The sequence below is a fragment of the Bos indicus x Bos taurus genome, chromosome 8 (genome assembly GCF_003369695.1).
Source record: "Bos indicus x Bos taurus breed Angus x Brahman F1 hybrid chromosome 8, Bos_hybrid_MaternalHap_v2.0, whole genome shotgun sequence".
Classification (NCBI taxonomy): Eukaryota; Metazoa; Chordata; class Mammalia; order Artiodactyla; family Bovidae; genus Bos; species Bos indicus x Bos taurus.
Genome location: NC_040083.1, coordinates 101,299,050 through 101,317,767, shown reverse-complemented (window position 1 = coordinate 101,317,767; position 18,718 = coordinate 101,299,050). Strand labels below are relative to the sequence as shown.

Here is an 18,718-nt window from a genome sequence, read left to right as displayed (position 1 = left end):
AGATTAAGACTTTTCTTCAGAAATATACCCAGGAGTGAGACTGCAGGATCATATAATAACTCTATTTTTAGTTTTTTAAGTAAATTCCATACTGTTTTGAAACCAGATTAATTTGAAGAATGTAGAGAAATTAGAACATTTATTTGCTTCATTAGTGTGTACCTGAATAATTAGTAGGAATTATATTACATTAGTAGGAATACAAAGTATTAAACTATTTTGTACTTACTAGCAGAAAATAAAATAGCGCTTAATCCATGGGTTTAACAAACAGAAAAAGCCAACAGAAGTTTGGAAATAAAAAATACAACAACCTAATTTAATTTAGTTTTCTTACCGGTCAGCTATTGCTTTGGCCATAAAGTAATCTTCAGCAATATACTGAGCAAAAGCTATAAGCCCTCCTGCTTGATCTAACACATCCTTTCTCATTAAACAAGACATTCCTGTCACACATTTGAAACCAGTGACATTGGCAGAGATATAGGACCTTGGATGAGAGGTTCCAAAATACACCTGCCAAGACAAAACCAAAAATATACGTGTACAATTAGAAGTTTATGTTAGAAGTATGATGTTTATAAATTCCTTTTCCTAATGAACTTAAGAATGATTGGGTGGGCAGTCTATTATTCTTACATAAACTACCTGAATAAACAGTGGTACAAAATAATGTTTACATATAGCAAGCAGTCAGTAATTTCTAATTTGATTGACTACTCTTGTTATTATCACTTTTACAAAGAAGTAGTATGTACTTCTTGGAGGGAAAAGTATACTTTATTCTCAAATAAATACTGTCTTTCCTAAAACTCCAAGATTTAAAGATTTATTTAAGTCAAACAATTTGGATTTAAATAAGAGAGGTGAAAATATCACTTACTGATACACGATATTAATGTTTAATGTGTCCTCTTTTCATACTGTTCACATAAATATACACACATCTACATACATAGGTACATGTACATCTGTGTATGTGTATATGTATGCATGTGGCAATACACACCCAACACTCACAGGTCCATCAACCAAAAGAACAATCCTATTTCTTAATTCCTCTTCCTGTATATTTTTGTAGTTAGCTGTTTCCTGCCCAAGTCACTAAGCTCAAATTCCCCATTTTCAGTGTATTTTTCATAAACAGCGTGGACACTAATAGTCTGTCTCCCATTTTACTGCGCCTTTGATACTGTGCTTTGGAGTCATCACAAATGCAAACTGCTAAACTAATGGTAGAATAAAATGGTCATCCAAACTTACCCAACTTACCAGATATAAAACCTATTTATTATTTATATCTTAAATATGTTGCCTTTTCTACTTAGTCACCTCTGTATCCTAGGGTGATTAGTTCTAGAAGTCCTGGACCAAAAATCCACCAATACTTTTTGTGTATTATCTACACCTGTCAGATTACTTACCATACCTAATACAATGTAAATGCTATGTAAATAGTTGCTGGCTCAAGGCAAATTCACATTTTGCTTTTGTAACTTTTTTTTCAAATACTTTGAGGCTATAATTGGTTGAAGCCACAGATGTAGAACTCACAGATGTGAAGGGCAATAGCACCTTGAAATGGAGAGAAGTGATCTTTCTTAATGGCAGAAATCACATACATGACATGCTGCTACTGCTGCAAGTCACTTCAGTCGTGTCCGACTCTGCAACCCCATAGACGGCAGCCCACCAGGCTCCTCTGTCCCTGGGATTCTCCAGGCAAGAACACTGGAGTGGGTTGCGATTTCCTTCTCCAATGCATGAAAGTGAAAAGTGAAAGTGATGTCGCTCAGTCGGGTCCGACTCTTAGCGACCCCATGGAACGCAGCCTACCAGGCTCCTCTGTCCATGGGATTTTCCAGGCAAGAGTACTGGAGTGGGGTGCCACTGCCTTCTCTGATACACGGCACAGAATAAGCTAATCATCACAGATGATTAAGAATGCGATTCTTCCTACCTAACCTATGCCCAGACTGGAATGAAGCCCTAATATTTGTGGGATAGAACTGAACCAAACTTCTAAAACTAAAAGCACCTATCTTAATTCCTGAAGCAGTTACTAAGTGAGGTTTTAGGAATGAGGTGGGACCAGGCACTGTGATGAAGGCTCCCATGATTTCTTTACAGACTGGACTAATTCCTCAGGCCTACCTCCATTCACTTTAAGTAATGGTGACTTTTAGGGATTAAACCTAAACTAAGGGAGCGAGTATATCTGGAGATATCTATTATTGACATACATATAAAGTTGGATATTTCCAAAACAAAAATATAACATGGAGCATAAGAATAAAAAGGATCTAATTTTAAAGTAACTACCTAGAGTTTCTTTACCCAACAAAAATTGTGGTATCTGGGCTTCCCCAGTGGCTCAGTGGTAAGCTCTGTTTGCAGTGCAGGAGATGCAGGAGACTCGGTTGGATCCCTGGGTCAGGAAGATCCCTGGGAGGAGGGCGTGGTAAGTAACCCATTCCAGTATTCTTGCCGGGAAAATCCCATGGACAGAGGAGCCTAGCAGGCTATAGTCCACGGAGTCACAAAAGAATGGGACAGAATGGAAGCAACTGAGTGTGCATACATGTATGATTCACACTGCCGAAGGCTGAATGTGAGTTTCTACACTGTACCCTTTACCCTCAGATGACTGCAATTCAAAAGAATATAAATACAGATATGCTTCAAGTTGGTATATTTGGAGCTTGAAACTGTATACCCTTCTGTTATAACATTAAGACAAGTCTTTTCTCCTAATGTTTAACAGTACAGGAATGGTGAAGTATAGGATACACTTACATAACAAACTATGATCAAGCCAATAAAAATTACTTTTATAAAATAATATTAATGATATGGGGAACAGTTTATGAAGTAACTAAAATAAGATACAAATTATTTTTCGTATAATCTCAACTTTGCTTTTTAGAAAGTACACAGAGAAAAAAAGTCTTAATGCTAAAATAAACTAATTTTTAAAAATAGAAACTTCCTCTAACTGGTCGGGTTCTGGGAGTGGTTTGCGTTTTGATTTATTCTGCTCATTATACTTCCTCCTAACTTACAGTTTCCTACACGTTAAGTCTGTACATTGTTAAAAGGTGTGGAGTAAAAATGGAAAACATGAGTTGTTCAGATAATTTTTAGAAATCTGTTGTAGAAGGAAATCAAGTGGATTTTACAATGATTCACATGAGCAATTTTCCTTTTTTTGTATATATTGAAATACTTCATGATACTTAAGATGCATTCTTTGCAGACCGGATCTTTGAAAGAACTATATAACACATACTTTTATGTAAGTCAGTAATCTGTTACTGAACTCAAGAATTGAAAGTAAGGACCACAAGGAAAAAGAATATACTGTGCTAAGCTGGTAATAAGACCACGAGGTGTTTCCTGGGCACATCTGCTCCTGCCAGAGCACAGGAGGTTCAGCCGGGAGGGATTCCGGGGCCCCGAGCATTTCTTCACTAATGAAAACAGCTACTCTCAACTTGAGGCTGCTAGTACTCAGCAGGTTGTGTGTGTGCTAAGTCACTTCCGTCGTGTCCAACTCGCTGCAACCCTATAGACTGTAACCCGCCAGGCTCCTCTGTTCATGGGATTCCCCAAGCAAGAATACTGGAGCGGGTGGCCATGCCCTTCTCCAGGGGATCTTTCCAACCCAGGGATTGAACCTGCATCTCTTACGGCTCCTGCACTGGCAGGCGGGTTCTTTACCACCAGCGCCACCTGAGGCGCTCACTCAGCAGGTTAAAGCAGACAATACAGTTAACTTCAGGCACCTCAGCCCAGCTCTCAGCATAGCCTCAAGCTTCTGGGAGATTAGGGATCTGATAACAAGCGTATTATCTATAAGCATTGTACTTACCTGTTCTAACGTAGCAGCAAAGCCCTGTCTGTCTGCTACATATGGCAGCCCGTGAACCAGCCCTACTTTTTCCGTCATTTGGTTAACCATGTCCGTGAGTGTGTCTGGAATCACTATGATGCAAAAGAAAAGGTACAGAGGGAGAGGGGAAAAACTTTTCTTTTAGTAAAATGCCCATGAATGTAATATATTCTGTGTGTTACTAAATTCTTAATAAATGTTTTCTTTGAATATAGGTCTAATAAAATGAATCTCAATCACTTTTCCGAGTAGAATAGAAAATTTCAAAAAGGGTAATATATGGTAGGGAATTTATTCTGGACCTTTGCAGGCTGTTAAATGCCTAATATGTACCAGAGGTGGGATGTATCTTGGAAATGTTAGCAGTCCCTGTTTCTGAACCTCCAGACTGGAGTAAGGGACAATGTGTCCTAGTGGAAAAGGGACAGGAGCAAAAGTCCAAGGACCTAGTGTTCATCCTGGCTCCTGCATCGCATTCATAGGAAACGAGCCTCCTCTTTCTGAGAGCAGGACATGTTCTTTCTCTTAAAACTGCTAATTAGAACTGAATGAGAATATACCTGATGGAGGTTCGTACACTGAAAACATAACAAATATATGACAGTAAACAATTTAAGACAGCAAATGTGAAAAATGAACCTAATCTCTGACCAAGAACTGTTAGTCCTGTAATGATCTAATTAAGTCGAAGTGCCACATTTACTACTAATTTTCAAATTTTAAGCTGATAAAATTCAAATCATTGTCCCATTTTTAAAGAGCAAAAATCTCATATGATTTTACATGACTTCATTTTTATTTCCTTCAAGTGTTTAAGAACTCAATTTACTGTATAAAAGTGCATTTGGGCCTTATTTATACATGTTGTCTGGGAAGTGCTTCTCAACTGCTGCCCTGCAGGTGACAGGTGGCGTGTCCAGGGACAGTTCTGATCGTCACAACCAACAGAGATGTGCTCCTGGCAGGGGCCAGGGATGCTGCTAAACATCTGCAGGATGGTCCTGACTACAGAGACGTACCCAGCCCCGAGGTGCTGAGGTTGAGAAAACTGAGGTATTAGAATATAATGGAATCATACGGTACACTGAAATTATAAGTATAAATGTTTTAAAAATGCAAAAATACAAATTATAATTTCAATATAGAAAAGGTGTCCTGCAAAAATCTGCTAAGTAAAAAGCCATGAATGTGTTCTAAAAATGCATGTAATTTCAGTAAAATATGTATCAATTAACTTCTGTCCCTTTGCATGAGATAGTATATTGCACATGCCACAAACAGATTAAAGTAAAAGATAAATATCACTTGAATCAGGGAAACTTAGACCTATGAGAAAGCTCATTACACCACAGTTGTGGCATAATGTACCACAACTGTTTTTTTTTTTAATGGTTGGAATTTTCTCTTCAAAATGAAAGCATTTGCATATGTGTAACATTCTAGTTTAGCATAAAAAAACTTCAAAATTTTAGTAAGTATAACGACATACTACCATGAAATAATGATAAAATAACTTACTTTATTAGGTAAACAAATATGATTGATAAATGTATTTTCAGGTTGCTCTTGGAATTTTATTACTGAATGAATAATTTTATAAAATAAGTAAGAAAAAACCTTACCTCTTATTCCACTATCACAAATCCATATAAGATCATACTTTGCAACTTCATATCCCGGCATTAAATTATTAATCTTAGGATTAATGCCAACCTTTTTGCCACCTAAAATTTTAAAAGTATAGCAGTGAACAATTCATGCCATATTGAAAATATTTTCTATTATACATATACTTAGTATAGCGAAGTGAAAAGTACTTGCATATTTAATAATTAAAACAAATATACTTTAACATCATGCTTATTATTCATAATAACATATTTAGAAAAAAGTTATTCATTCTTAAAAAGAAAAATACATCATTTATCTTTGAAAATTCATTAGTTTCAGTTTTCTAATTAAGAGCTTGTATTAATGGTAAACATTAATAAACATTAAATAGCAAGTATATCTCTAACGAGTGTTTAGAATAAGTCTGTAGGTTTTGGGGAAAATATTCTTTTTGCAATATTACAAAAATGAATTCTACCACTCAATCTCAATTATAATCAATGAGATATAGAAAAAGCCATAGATTGAAATTATTAAAGAAAAAAATAACTGATTCTCATGTGTGGCTGATGAGTAAAACATAATCTGGAATAATTTTGTTAATCCCTGATATGAAAAACAGAATCTGTATTTATAACTTGTCTTCTCTAAAGGATAGAAACACCTTTCACTATATCTAACAAATATGCATAAAGCAAACATGTTAATAACTTCAATGGTGCCTAGGACCCTAATCTATAGTTTAATGCAAAGAAGATTACTGATACTTAATATATTAAAGCAAAAAGGTTATTGTAAAATTTGTTACTTACCTATAAACAATCTTGCATCAACATTTGGATATTTCCCAAGAAGCTTCTTACACACATCAATGGCTGGATCATCATGGTCTTGGACACAGAGGAGTACTTCATACTAGTCAAAGAACATATTTTATGTAAATTAACCTCTTACAAAGATAATCACTTATTATTAGCATTTACTGGTGGATCAAAAAGCATTAAGAAAAGCAATTGTACACACAAAGTTTAGAAGTTAAGAGAGTATTCATAATGGATGCAAACACTTAAGGGATTATCAAGTGTTGCTTTAACTGAGAGCAACTTCTCCAGAAGGGCCTGTTTGCCAGCCAAAGAGAGAATGAAGAGATTGGCAGGGCCCACAGCTGAAGCGTGGCTGGATTCCCAGCTTCTCCATGCCTTCATCACTGAAAATTTACCAAATGCTCACAGGGTGGCCAGCAGTGCAAAAGCAACACAGAAAGCCAGAGAAATGAACACACCCTTTGTTGTCTAGAAGCCTTGTCTCTGAACTTACTATTATTTCATCAAGGTGCTAAAAATTATACATCAAAGACCATTACGATACATTTAAAGGGCTTTCCCAAACTCTCTCAAGACAAAGTGAGATTAGATTTTCTGTTGAATAATAATTTTTTGAAGTAAAAGAGAATCTGACTTGATTAAAAATGCAGGGATTCCCAGGTGGCTCAGTGGTAAAGAATCTACCTTCCAAAGCAAGAGACACAGGGGACACAAGTTCCATCCCTGATTCGGGAAGATCCTCTGGAGGAGGAAATGGTGACCCACTCCAGGATTCTTGCCTGGGAAATCCCCAAAACAGAGGAGCCTGGGGGGTTTGCAGAGTTGGAAGCGACTGAAAGCGCACACGTGTGCACACACACACACAAGTATGCACATATCCTCCTAAAGAGCATGCTTAGCCTTTTAACTATGAAAACACCCAGGATTTAATTTTGCTCAGAGCTATGTTTACTCTGACAGTAAATTACGGAAGTCATTCCTTAGCACTTGGCTGGCTGTGTCAAAATCATCCTGGGACAGTTTTTTTCCAAAAAGAGAATACTGGGCCCCATCCTTAAACTTTTGAATCAGAATCTCTGAGGTGATTCTGACACATAACCAGGTTTATAAAATCCTGAGCTCTAAGTTACGATTTTGTAAACTACTAAATTTTTTCAAAAGTGTTTGCTTTCACACATAAAGATGTTCCTGTATTAGTGTGTGGGCTATGTACTCTAAGCAGTAAGTTTTTTCAAAAGTGGTGATAAATTCACTACTGACTTGAAATTTGCTGACTCGAAAGCAAATTTCCTAGCAAACTCTCTTTCTAAGATAGATTGAACATTTTTAAGCAGAGGAGGAAAGTTAATTATGTCCACGAAAAAAAGATAACAAAGTTATATGATCTAAAAAATACAAAGGTGGCTCAGTGGTAAAGAATCCATTTGCAATGCAGGAGATGCAGGTTCAGCCCCTGGGTGGGTGAGATCCCTAGAGAAGGAAATGGTAACCCACTCCGCTATTCTTGCCTGGGAAATCCCATGGACAGGGGAGCCTGGTAGGCTACAGTCCGTGGGGTCACAAAGAGTCGGACACGACTGAATGACTAGACAAACAGCAACATACAAGGAAGAAGGTAATGGGGAGGCTTGTTTGCTTTAGTTCCACTGATGAGCATACACAAGCAAAAAGTGTGGAAAAAATGCATACAGTGCCTTGAGTGCTGGGAGCCGGCGAGAGGCACTCCACTCATGGCAAAGATCATGAGAAAGGAGGCTCGGCATACACAAAGGCAGGATCGAGCCTCAGCAGTCCCCCCGGATATTCTCGAGCATCTATCCCCAAAAAACCAGAGTCTTCCTACTTTATTGCTTTGTGCTCTCACCTCTGACTTTACTGGGGGCTGTCCCCCACCTCATCTTGCTCTCTCTGATAAAGAGTTAACTTACAGCTCCAATTAATAAAGTTCCTGGGCATTAGGAGTGTTTAAATCCAAACCCCTCAGATAGCTCTCTAACTCGCCTGACAAGTTTACCCGGACTCCTACAGCTATACATACGATTGTTTACAGTCTCCCACCCTCGAGAGGCACGGGAAGCTTAAGATAGTCAAATAGCTTAGAGCCTCTCAGAGAGTTAGAAACTGTCAGAATAAAACTAGTAAAAGATTTCATTGATGAGCCAATACTTGCTGCCAAGTTTCCACATCCCCTGTATTGTATCCTTGAATGTGTATTAATTAATATAGTTGGTATGTAGAAAAAATAAGTAGTGGCCTTGGTGTTAGCAACTTTAGACCCTTAAGGTAATAAATTCTTTCCTTTGTTGTAAACCCACTGCACCTCTGCCCTATAGGAATGCAATTTTATCTAACACCTTTGGAAGATGGCGCCAAACCTTAAAATAATTACTCTTAGAGAAAATAAGCCTTATGGTTGACAAACCTTTGTCAAGAGTCATAAAATGTTAATAGGCCTTCTGGCCAGAAGATTATGTAAATCACCTAAACCATTTGTATATGATAAATTTGCAGGAAAGAAACCCTAGTTTTTGATAAGGATCAAAGACTGCTGACTTTGCATCCCCTATTATCCTCTATGTGTAACTTAGGGTGTAAAAGCCCCTGTTGAAAATAAAGCTACGGGCCTTGCTCACCAAAGCTTGGTCTCCCCATGTCATTCTTTTTTTCAATTTTCAGCTGAGTCTCCATCTGGAGCACAGAGGTCCTCTGCGACCATTTATTTGCCTGGGCTTCTAAGACCCACTTGAGAAGGTGTCTAAGGTGGGGCACCTTCCGCTATTGGAGAGGGCGCCTGCAGCCTCCGTGGTCAGAGCTAACCTGGTGTCACAGGTTATATTGATTTTCCGCGTAAACCAAGCTACTCAGCCTCTTTTCTCCACTGAATTTTCCTACTGAGCTATCCTCATTCTATTACTCTTTATATCTTTGATGAATATTTAAATTAAGTCGCCGACGCCATCTCCCCTTCGAATACCCTGGATCAGCTGGGGCTGGACCCCGGCACTTGAGTGCAATAATTAATTACTATTCGCCTAATATACATTATCTCAGCAAAAAGTGGCAGCGTAGAATTTAATAGTTGAGCACTTAAGGACCAGGACGAAGGTAAATGAAAGTTTAGCTAACGAGGTAAGATTTTTTTTCAAGTGAAAAAAAAAAGTTTTCTTAATAATTTAAGTAGAGGGGAAAGCAATGTACACTTTCCTCATACTTTCTATCTATAGTTACTACACATTCCATCCAATTTCTACCTTCATGATGACTGACCAAAATTACCATCTGAGAGGTACTGAAATAACTAAGCAATTTTACAGCCACTGGTCTCCAGAAATCAGATAAAAATCTGAGAACAGGATGAGCACCATTCCTGCCACACCCTAAAATTTCTTCAAAGGTTGACTCTAAGTCCCATAATACGTCAGCCATCTTCCCAACCAAAATTTTTGCTTGAACCACCAAGAGGCAGTGACCTTAATGATGAAGATTAGAAAGGTTAAGTGGCTTCCCTGATGGCTCAGAAGGTAAAGAATCCACCTGCAATGCAGGAGACAAAGGAGATGCGAGTTTGATCCCTGGGTCAGGAAGATCCCTCAGAGGAGAAAATGGCAACCTACTCCAGTTTTCTTGCCTGGGAAATCCCATGGACAGAGGAGCCTGGCGGGTTACAGTTCAAAAGGGCACAAAGAATTGGACACAACTGAACACACATGCACACACGCAAGTGACTTTTCAAAGGGTGTAAATAACGATTCGCTTTCCTAATACAGTGAGCCTCTCAGTCACACTTGCTCTAAAGAGCTCATTGTTTTTTCAAACATTGCATAGTTTTATGCTTTTAGAGTTTATGCTGTTTTACAGGTTTAAGTGAATATAGTGAAAGAAAATGTTTACAAGTAATACAATTCCATAAAATATTATTAAAAATCTACTCTCAGCTATTTCCCCAGCAAAAGAAAACCCTGTAATATAGCACCAGATATCTACTTGATGGAAAGATAAGAGCTATACTAGGTTGCAGCAAAACTTTTTCAGAAGTATATAGTGTTAGTATAAGTAAGGGAGGTGTGTGTGTCTATCAGCCATTTAGGCAGGTCCAACTCTTTGTTACCCTATGGACTGCAGCCCACTAGGCTCCTCTGTCCTTGGAATTCTCCAGGCAAGAATACTGGAGTGAGTAGCTACTTCCTTCTCCAGGGAATCTTCCCGAATTCAAATGCAAGATTTAGAATTTTTGTTTTTATTGATTATACATTTTAAACTTAACTTCAAATGAAAAATAAATACCACCTTATTAGCCAAAAAATGAAATTCAATTTACATCATCTAAAAAATGTTCAGACTCTTATTAAATAACTTTTGCTTTGTTGTTTCTGATATCGAAACTTAAACCAAATTGGAGGTAGTATTTCAAGTTTTCTCTGAAGTGTTAGATTTTAACCAGGAACTTTCATTTTCAGCTCTGTGTTTGAGCTCTGGGTTTGACACAGCCCAAACATGTAATTTGCTAGGAATCTCTGTATTTGAATAGTTAAATCATGCCAACTACACTGCAACTGGTAAACACAAGATAGTAAGTTGGTTAAAAGTTTTCTTAACTGACACAAGAATAATTTTTCAGATATGTTTATACTATCAAAAGAACATAAACGCATGGTCAAAAATAAAGCTTTTATTGAAAATATTATTTATTTTTATATTTTTTATTATATATTATAATATATAATATTATTATAATATATAATAATATAATATATAATATAATATAATATATAATAATATTTTATATTATTTTATATTTATAAATTATAAATATTTAAAATATTTAAATATTTAATTATATATTAATTATATATAATATATAATATATATATTATATATATATAAATTAAATATTTAAATATAATATAATAATATATAATAATATTTTATATTATTTTATATTTATAAATTATAAATATTTAAAATATTTATATATAATATATATAATATATATATAATATATATATAAATATATATTATATATAATATATATAAATTAAATATTTAAATATAATATAATAATATAATATATATATATAATATATATATAATATATATAAATTAAATATTTAAATATAATATAATATAATATATTATACTATTATTATTAATATATTATATATAATAATATATATATAATAATATTTTATATTATTTTATATTTATAAATTATAAATATTTAAAATATTTATATATAATATATATATAATATATATATATATATTAAATATTTAAATATAATATAATATAATATAATATATATATTATATATATATTATATATATATTAAATATTTAAATATAATATAATATAATATAAATAATATTTTATATTATTTTATATTTATAAATGATAAATATTTAAAATATATAAATATATATAAATTAAATATTTAAATATAATATAATATAATATATAATATTTTATATTATTTTATATTTATAAATTATAAATATTTAAAAAATATATATATATAATATATATATATAATATATATATAAATATATATAAATTAAATATTTAAATATAATATAATATAATATATAATAATATTTTATATTATTTTACATTTATAAATTATAAATATTTAAAATATTTAAAAATATTTTAAGAAAACATTTATTTTATAAATCTGAAAGAAATACAAGGTATAGTAAATTCCACTATAAATGGGCACAGTAATAAATATGTAAAATCTAGAAATATTCCCAGAATATTGTAGATGAGGTTGGCCTCATCTTAGTACGCTTTCTATACAAATAGCAAAACTAAATTTCCCTTTTGCTTTTCAAACAGTGAAATGACTGAAAGGTTAAGTCCAAAAGAGGTATAGACAATCTGTAAACTGCAATTTGGTCCTTTGGTATTTAAGAATGAAATATCTGAAACTGCAATAATCATAAATGTTACCCCCATGAATAAATTTAGATGTATAAATGATACTCAATTTAGATACATAAATGAATATTAGAAAAGTCTCCTCATTGAGTCAGTCCTGTAGATATTAGGACTAAAAACTCTGTACTGTAGTAAACCACATAAAATATTTTCTTAAAGTAGAAAAATATTTTAACACATATTAATCAATTATATTGCATATCAAGTAGGAATATCTTGAACCATTTATAAATAACTACACATGCTTAAAGAAAAATGTTATGATGATACTTAGATTACAGCAGAATATAAGTTCTGTTACAGGATGGACTTAGACCACAAATGTCTAGAACAGTCTCTGCCACTGAATAAATAATGAACTATTTGTTAAAACATTTGTCCTAGGGTAAGTTTTGAGTGAAAGATAGATGCTTCCTTTGAGTGAAGGGAAGATTCCTTGTAAGTAAATTGCTCTGAATTCAAAGTTTTGACAAGTTATTATTACAACTTACTTACTTTCAAAGACTATATAGTTTATACAATTTTTCAAATTTATCTGGTAAAATAAATTCAGATTTAATAGTTTTATCACACATATTATGCTGATCTTTCAATAATTGAACCTATTCTCAATCTTTTAAAATTTTTTATTGTCATCATTGACAATAAAGAATCCAAGTATGGCACCAGACTTTCAACACTGTAAACCCATCTCCTATTTGCAAAAAAGAAATGAAAATCACAATTACCATAACCTCAATCTGTTAATAACTCTGATCATTAATTTTAAAATTCTTCATATGGCCAGAATTTACTAAAATAAAGCCATGAGGCCACTTGAGATGCAGATTATTGCATCTTCCTGATATGGCCGAACTTCTCTCTAAATGCCTTCTTTTATACTGATGCCAAATAAGTAATCGATTTTGTGAAAAATGAGTTTTATTTATTATTTATTATTATATTTTTCTAAGAAAAATTTTCCCAAGGAATAAATATCAATATAAGGTGGAGTTATAAGATATTTAAAGCACAGATATCTTTTAGGACACTTAGTATAATAACAGTCTCACCAAACTTTAAACCTAGAAATTCAGAACAAGTATCAGTAATTAACCTTTTTGCATATGTCTAAAACTAAACAAAATTTTAGAATTTCATGTTTTATATATAAGCTTGTGTGTGTGTGTGTGTGTGTGTGTGTGTGTGTGTGTGCGTGTGTGCTCAGTGGCTTCAGTCGTGTCCAACTCTTTGTGACCCCATGGACTGTAGCCCACCAGGCTCTTCTGTCCATGGGATTCTCCAGGCAAGAATACTAGACTGGGTTGCCATGCCCTCCTCCAGGGGATCTTCCCCACCCAGGAATCGAACCTGCATTTCTTGCCTCTCCTGCATTGGCAAGTGGGTTTTTATCACTAGTGCCACCTGGGAAGCCACACATATATTTCCAAACGGCCTAGAAGGTTCCACATCAAACTAACAGAGAAAAAGAGTCATATCTAGAACAAAAATATTTCTGTACTTTTGGAAAACAATGTTTACATTTGACAAATAGAGAATATTAAAGTCTGCTGGGCTTGGCAGTTACACAAATGTTCATTTCATGACTATATGCCTCCTTGATGACACAAACAACTCATGCTTCACACTCAGATTTGTGCAATTTCAGTGGTTTAATTTGTCTCTTGTAGAATATTTGCCACTGCGCTTGGTCTTTTAAAAGCAAATAAAATGCTGTGAGATCAACATTTTCCTTTAGAGTGCAGGTACTCTGCACTTTTGCTCTGTTTTCTAAATGTTCTACTTACACAACAATTCTTTTATAGTTAGAAAATAAATTGTGAACCAAAAAAGAATAAAAACAATCTCTTGCATATAATATTATGCATTTTTGTAATGTGTCCAAACAATTTTCTCCTTAACCACATAAATGCCTTAATGACATAACTAAGTGGAAAAGTGAAAAACTCGAGCTCTGGAGATAACTCCAAATTGTATCTAAAAAAAACCAAAAACCTCATTCAGAAGAATAAATTGATTATTGATTCATCCCACATGTTCATAATTAATGGATACATATGTTCCTGGGGTTATTCTAAGAAACTCTTTAAACCCACAGCTAACTTCGGAAACTATTTAAATGTCATGACTATTATCTTACAAGAGTGGCAACATAAAAATTTCGTAACTAAGTTTCAAGAGTGGTTGAATACAGAAAGGGGAAAGGGTTGGATGACAGTTAAAAAATTGAAATGTGAGATTACGTTCCACAAGGATAAATGCATATCCTTTTTCATTTTCACTGCAACTCTCATGAAGTAAGATTTTTACACTCAAACTACTAGGCACTTAACAATGCCTGAGTTCCAGGAGCTTTACTCAGGGATTTCTAATTCTTCAGATCAGGGGGATTCCCTGTGGCTCAGATGGTAAAGACTCTGCCTGCAATGCAGGAGACTCAGGTTTGATCCTTGGGTTGGGAAGGTCTCCTGGAGAAGGGAATAGCAACCCACCCCAGCATTCTTGCCTGGAGAATTCCATGGACAGAGGAGCCTGGTGGGCTACAGCCCATGGGGCCGCAAAGAGTCGGACAAGATTGAGCAACTAACACTTTCACTTTCAATTCAGATCGACATATGGGTAGTTAGAAAAGGAATTAATACCCCTTCCTCAATCCCATTTCTGTCCTGTGACAACTACTACTTTTATTACTATTACCACTACTATTAATACTGCTAAAGCATAAATTTGATGAAGCCAATACCTTATAAATTTTTAATAACTCCACCTGATACCATGTCAAAATTCCTCTGTGTTTACTATACGTTAAAAAAAAAAAAGGTATGGTTCAGTCCATTCCTGTGAGTACAACACTGTACTTACCTTGGGATAATCCAATTCAAAGAATGTTTCCAAGTTGTTGATGAGGTTAGGATCTACCCCTTTCAGCGGTTTCAGAAGAGACACCCCTGGCAGCTTGCTATATGGCTGTTTGTCTGTCGCCTTCTTGTTGAGGTGTAATCGGCTAAAAAGCAAATGATACATATATTAACATACATTTCTAGAGAATATCTTAGTGCCAAATCTATATAAAATATGTATCAAGCTACCAATAAATTACTGAATTCTAAATTAAAAAAAAAATTCACTGGCAGCTTTTTAAAGGGGTCTCTGGAAATGAAAGAAAGTATCAATAGAACAAGGTAAGGTTCCAGTGAGGAAAACCTGAAGGAAGCAGAGTAAATGTCCCAATGAAGGCTAGAACTTAAGACTGCTGCTTTTTGCTGTATTCTCAGATGCCAGAACTATGCCAGCCCTGGAGCAAGCACTCAGTAAATACTCAGTGAAGGAATGAATGACGGTGTTATTAGCCCACACATTAACTGCCTTTCCTCCCAAATCACCATCAAGGTGGCCAAAGAACTATAAAAAGAGCAGAAGGAAAAATCCCTATCTTCACCAGAAAAACATGGAAGTGTAACCAGAAAAATTTGAGAAATTTCTGTAACAGCCCACACGACAACTAACTGAAAGAACTACCAAGCCAGCGTGCATGGGAAACAAGGAGATGGGATACCTAGCAGAACCCCCAATGTTCACAAGCTCAGAACGGCAGTGATGGAATGGAGGGAAGCTGAAGGTAAGGCGGGGGGAAACCTCAATGATGAGGGAAATGTCTGTTAAGACACTGAAAGATAAACCAGTGCCACTGATTCCCAGATAAGCTGACCAAGGTTCTCAGAGCTGCTCCAGCCCAAAGGGTGGCGTAGCACAGCACTCCTAAGAGGGAAGCTTTGCTAATTAGGGAAGAGAGACTGTGTCCCAGTTCAGGTCAGGTGTGTGTCACAATGAAGAGTGTTTCAGCAGAGTGTTGGAAGTTTCTAAAGGAAGTCACCAAAGGTGTCTGCCCTCCTTCTCCTATGCAAGTCTCCAAGCACTCAACAGTAATTAGACACTGGAACAATCACAGGGCCATCTGCAGGGTATTTTAAGACACATTCTTCCACATTTTAACATCTCTGAAATCAACGGCATCTTACAATCGCTGGCAGCCAGATGGCAGCCCAGACTTAGCAGCATGGAAACCATCCCTTCTGGAAGATCAAGAAGATGCCCATATCAATGCATCTCAGGTTAGATGAAATATACTATTCATCTATGGGTGATTTCTGGACGTTCACTAGTACCAACAGTCTATAGCAGTGAGTCACAGGCTCACTCCCCCAATTAAGGCAGAGATGTGCTGCAGCAAATATCTCACGTTTCAGATAAGACCATAATGTATCTTTGTGGAAAGAAAAGCAGGCTACTACCTACAATGGAAAATAAAGCAACACAAAAAATTTTAAAGAGCAGCGTGGTCTTGGTTTCTGATCCACAACGCCGAATGCCAGAAAGTAACAAGAACCATCCACAGCAGTGATGCTCTGCATGGCAGCAGTCCACAAGTTGCTTTATACTGGCTGGTGATGAAATGGAGAGAAAGTATTTAGAAACTTTTCTAGCAGTTTGACATTGCCATGCCATCCAAGCCTATGATCAGTCATTTATTTTTACTGTAGTTTACCAAAGTTTCAGTCCATGACAGATTGGAAAACTTGAAAAGAACTGATCCTTTGCCACAGACCAGTTTGGCAAATATTGATCTATAGAGTTCAGCCAGAGGGCTGGATGATCTAAAATTTATATAACCACAAATATGATCACTATTCCGTTGCTAACAAAATAGTAGACTAGATGTCTGGAGAAACCCACCCTGTAGAGAATATCTAGATGGCCAGGGGGAAAAGTTTATGTTTAATTGGTTGAAACAGTAATATATCCACATGGTTCAAATCACTAAAAACATTAAGACATTCATATAAAGAAGTCTCCCTGTCATCTCTGTTCCCCATCAGTCTTGTTCTCATCACTACCTCCACAGCATTATTAGTTTCTTATCTTCTCAGAGATTTTTCAAAAATGCATACTAAGCCAAAATATACACAGATGAAAATCTTATATAGTATTTATAATTTTCTCTATGCTTTCTTAAAATAAGAACCCTAAAAGCATGTTTTAGGGGCTTCCCAGGTGGTGCTAGTGGTAAAGAAGTCCCCTGCCAATGCAGGAGATGTAAGAGACGCCAGTTAGATCCCTGGGTCAGGAAGATCCCCTGGAGGAGGGCATGGCAACCCACTCCAGTATTCTTGCCTGGAAAACCCCATGTCAGGCTACGTATGGTCCATAGCGTCGCAGAGAGTCAGGCACGGCTGAAGCAACTTAGCATGACTTAGCACACATGCAAAAGCATGTTTTTAGATATCCTGTTATGATAAAAAGGAAAACGTCTCAGGTCAGAAATGAAGAGAAACCTCTGAGTAAATGAGTGCTGGGACCATCTGCTGGTCTCTAGTTACCTAGAGACGATGACAAGCCTGAAACAGGAATGACTGAAATCTGTTCCAAGAATCTTGTAGAAATATGGAATCTTTGAAAGGCAAAGTAGAAAACCCTGGCCCACAGAGGAAAGATAGGGATGCTGCCTACATTGGATTCAGTCCAAAATAAAATGGAATAAAAACAAAAAGTCTTTCTGGAAAACACCTAACTATGTGGATCTTGGGACCCAGAACCCAGAACACAAACTGCAGGTGTTGCTTGAACAAAACCCAAGAGATGGAATGAGAGACCATCATATGTGACCATGAATACATGAAAAGAACCACATAACGTCTAGAAATGAAAATGGTGGTCACTGACACCAAAAACTCGATAGATAGGTCATGTAGAAGTTGCACATACACAGTTCAAAAAGCAACTGGAGAACTGGAATCAGATTTGAAGACATTATCCAGATTACCACACAGAGAGAATAAGAGGCCAAGAAAATGAAATCATGAAAGGGTCTGAGACATGGATGATAGAGTAAGAAGTCTAAAATCCCAGTAGCTGCTATCTATTCATTATACTGTATGATCATTGAAAGTGAAAGTGAAGTCACTCAGTCGTGCTGACTCTTTGCGACCCCATGAACTGTAGCCCACCACGCTCCTGTCCATGGGATTTTCCAGGCAAGAGTACTGGAGTGGGTTGCCATTTCCTTCTCCAGAGGATCTTCCCAACCCAGGGATTGAACCTGGGTCTCTCGCATTATAGGTAGACGCTTTACCATCCGAGCCACCAGGAAAGTATGATCACTAAGTGCTATTAAACTAACAAAACCTCCATATAATGTGATGGCAAATTACAGAGAAACCTAGCCCACTAACACACTGCATTTGGGGAGGCTTTAGATTAAAAACAACAATAATTTAAACTGCTAAATAGTCTAGTGTTGACTCTATTTTTCCCTTTTTCCTCTTTGTCTTCATTAAGACATCTTCCTAATGCTAATATATTTACATAATGCTAATATAGATATACCTCCTATCCTTTCATATCAAGAATGCTGCATTTTATCAAAGATAGACTGACCTGCCAAACCACCATGAAG

At 35.7% G+C, this 18,718-nt stretch overlaps 1 protein-coding gene across 1 annotated transcript in view; it reads right to left on the bottom strand.

The window, feature by feature from the left end:
• Positions 1-18,718, bottom strand: part of UGCG (UDP-glucose ceramide glucosyltransferase) — a 39,175-nt gene that overhangs the window by 6,161 nt on the left and 14,296 nt on the right. The window contains exons 2-6 of the mRNA XM_027550508.1: positions 15,127-15,268; positions 6,316-6,418; positions 5,515-5,616; positions 3,872-3,984; positions 338-516 (exon numbers count right to left, since the gene is read on the bottom strand). Coding sequence (XP_027406309.1) covers positions 338-516; positions 3,872-3,984; positions 5,515-5,616; positions 6,316-6,418; positions 15,127-15,268 — 639 coding nt within the window. The remainder of the gene's footprint in view (positions 1-337; positions 517-3,871; positions 3,985-5,514; positions 5,617-6,315; positions 6,419-15,126; positions 15,269-18,718) is intronic.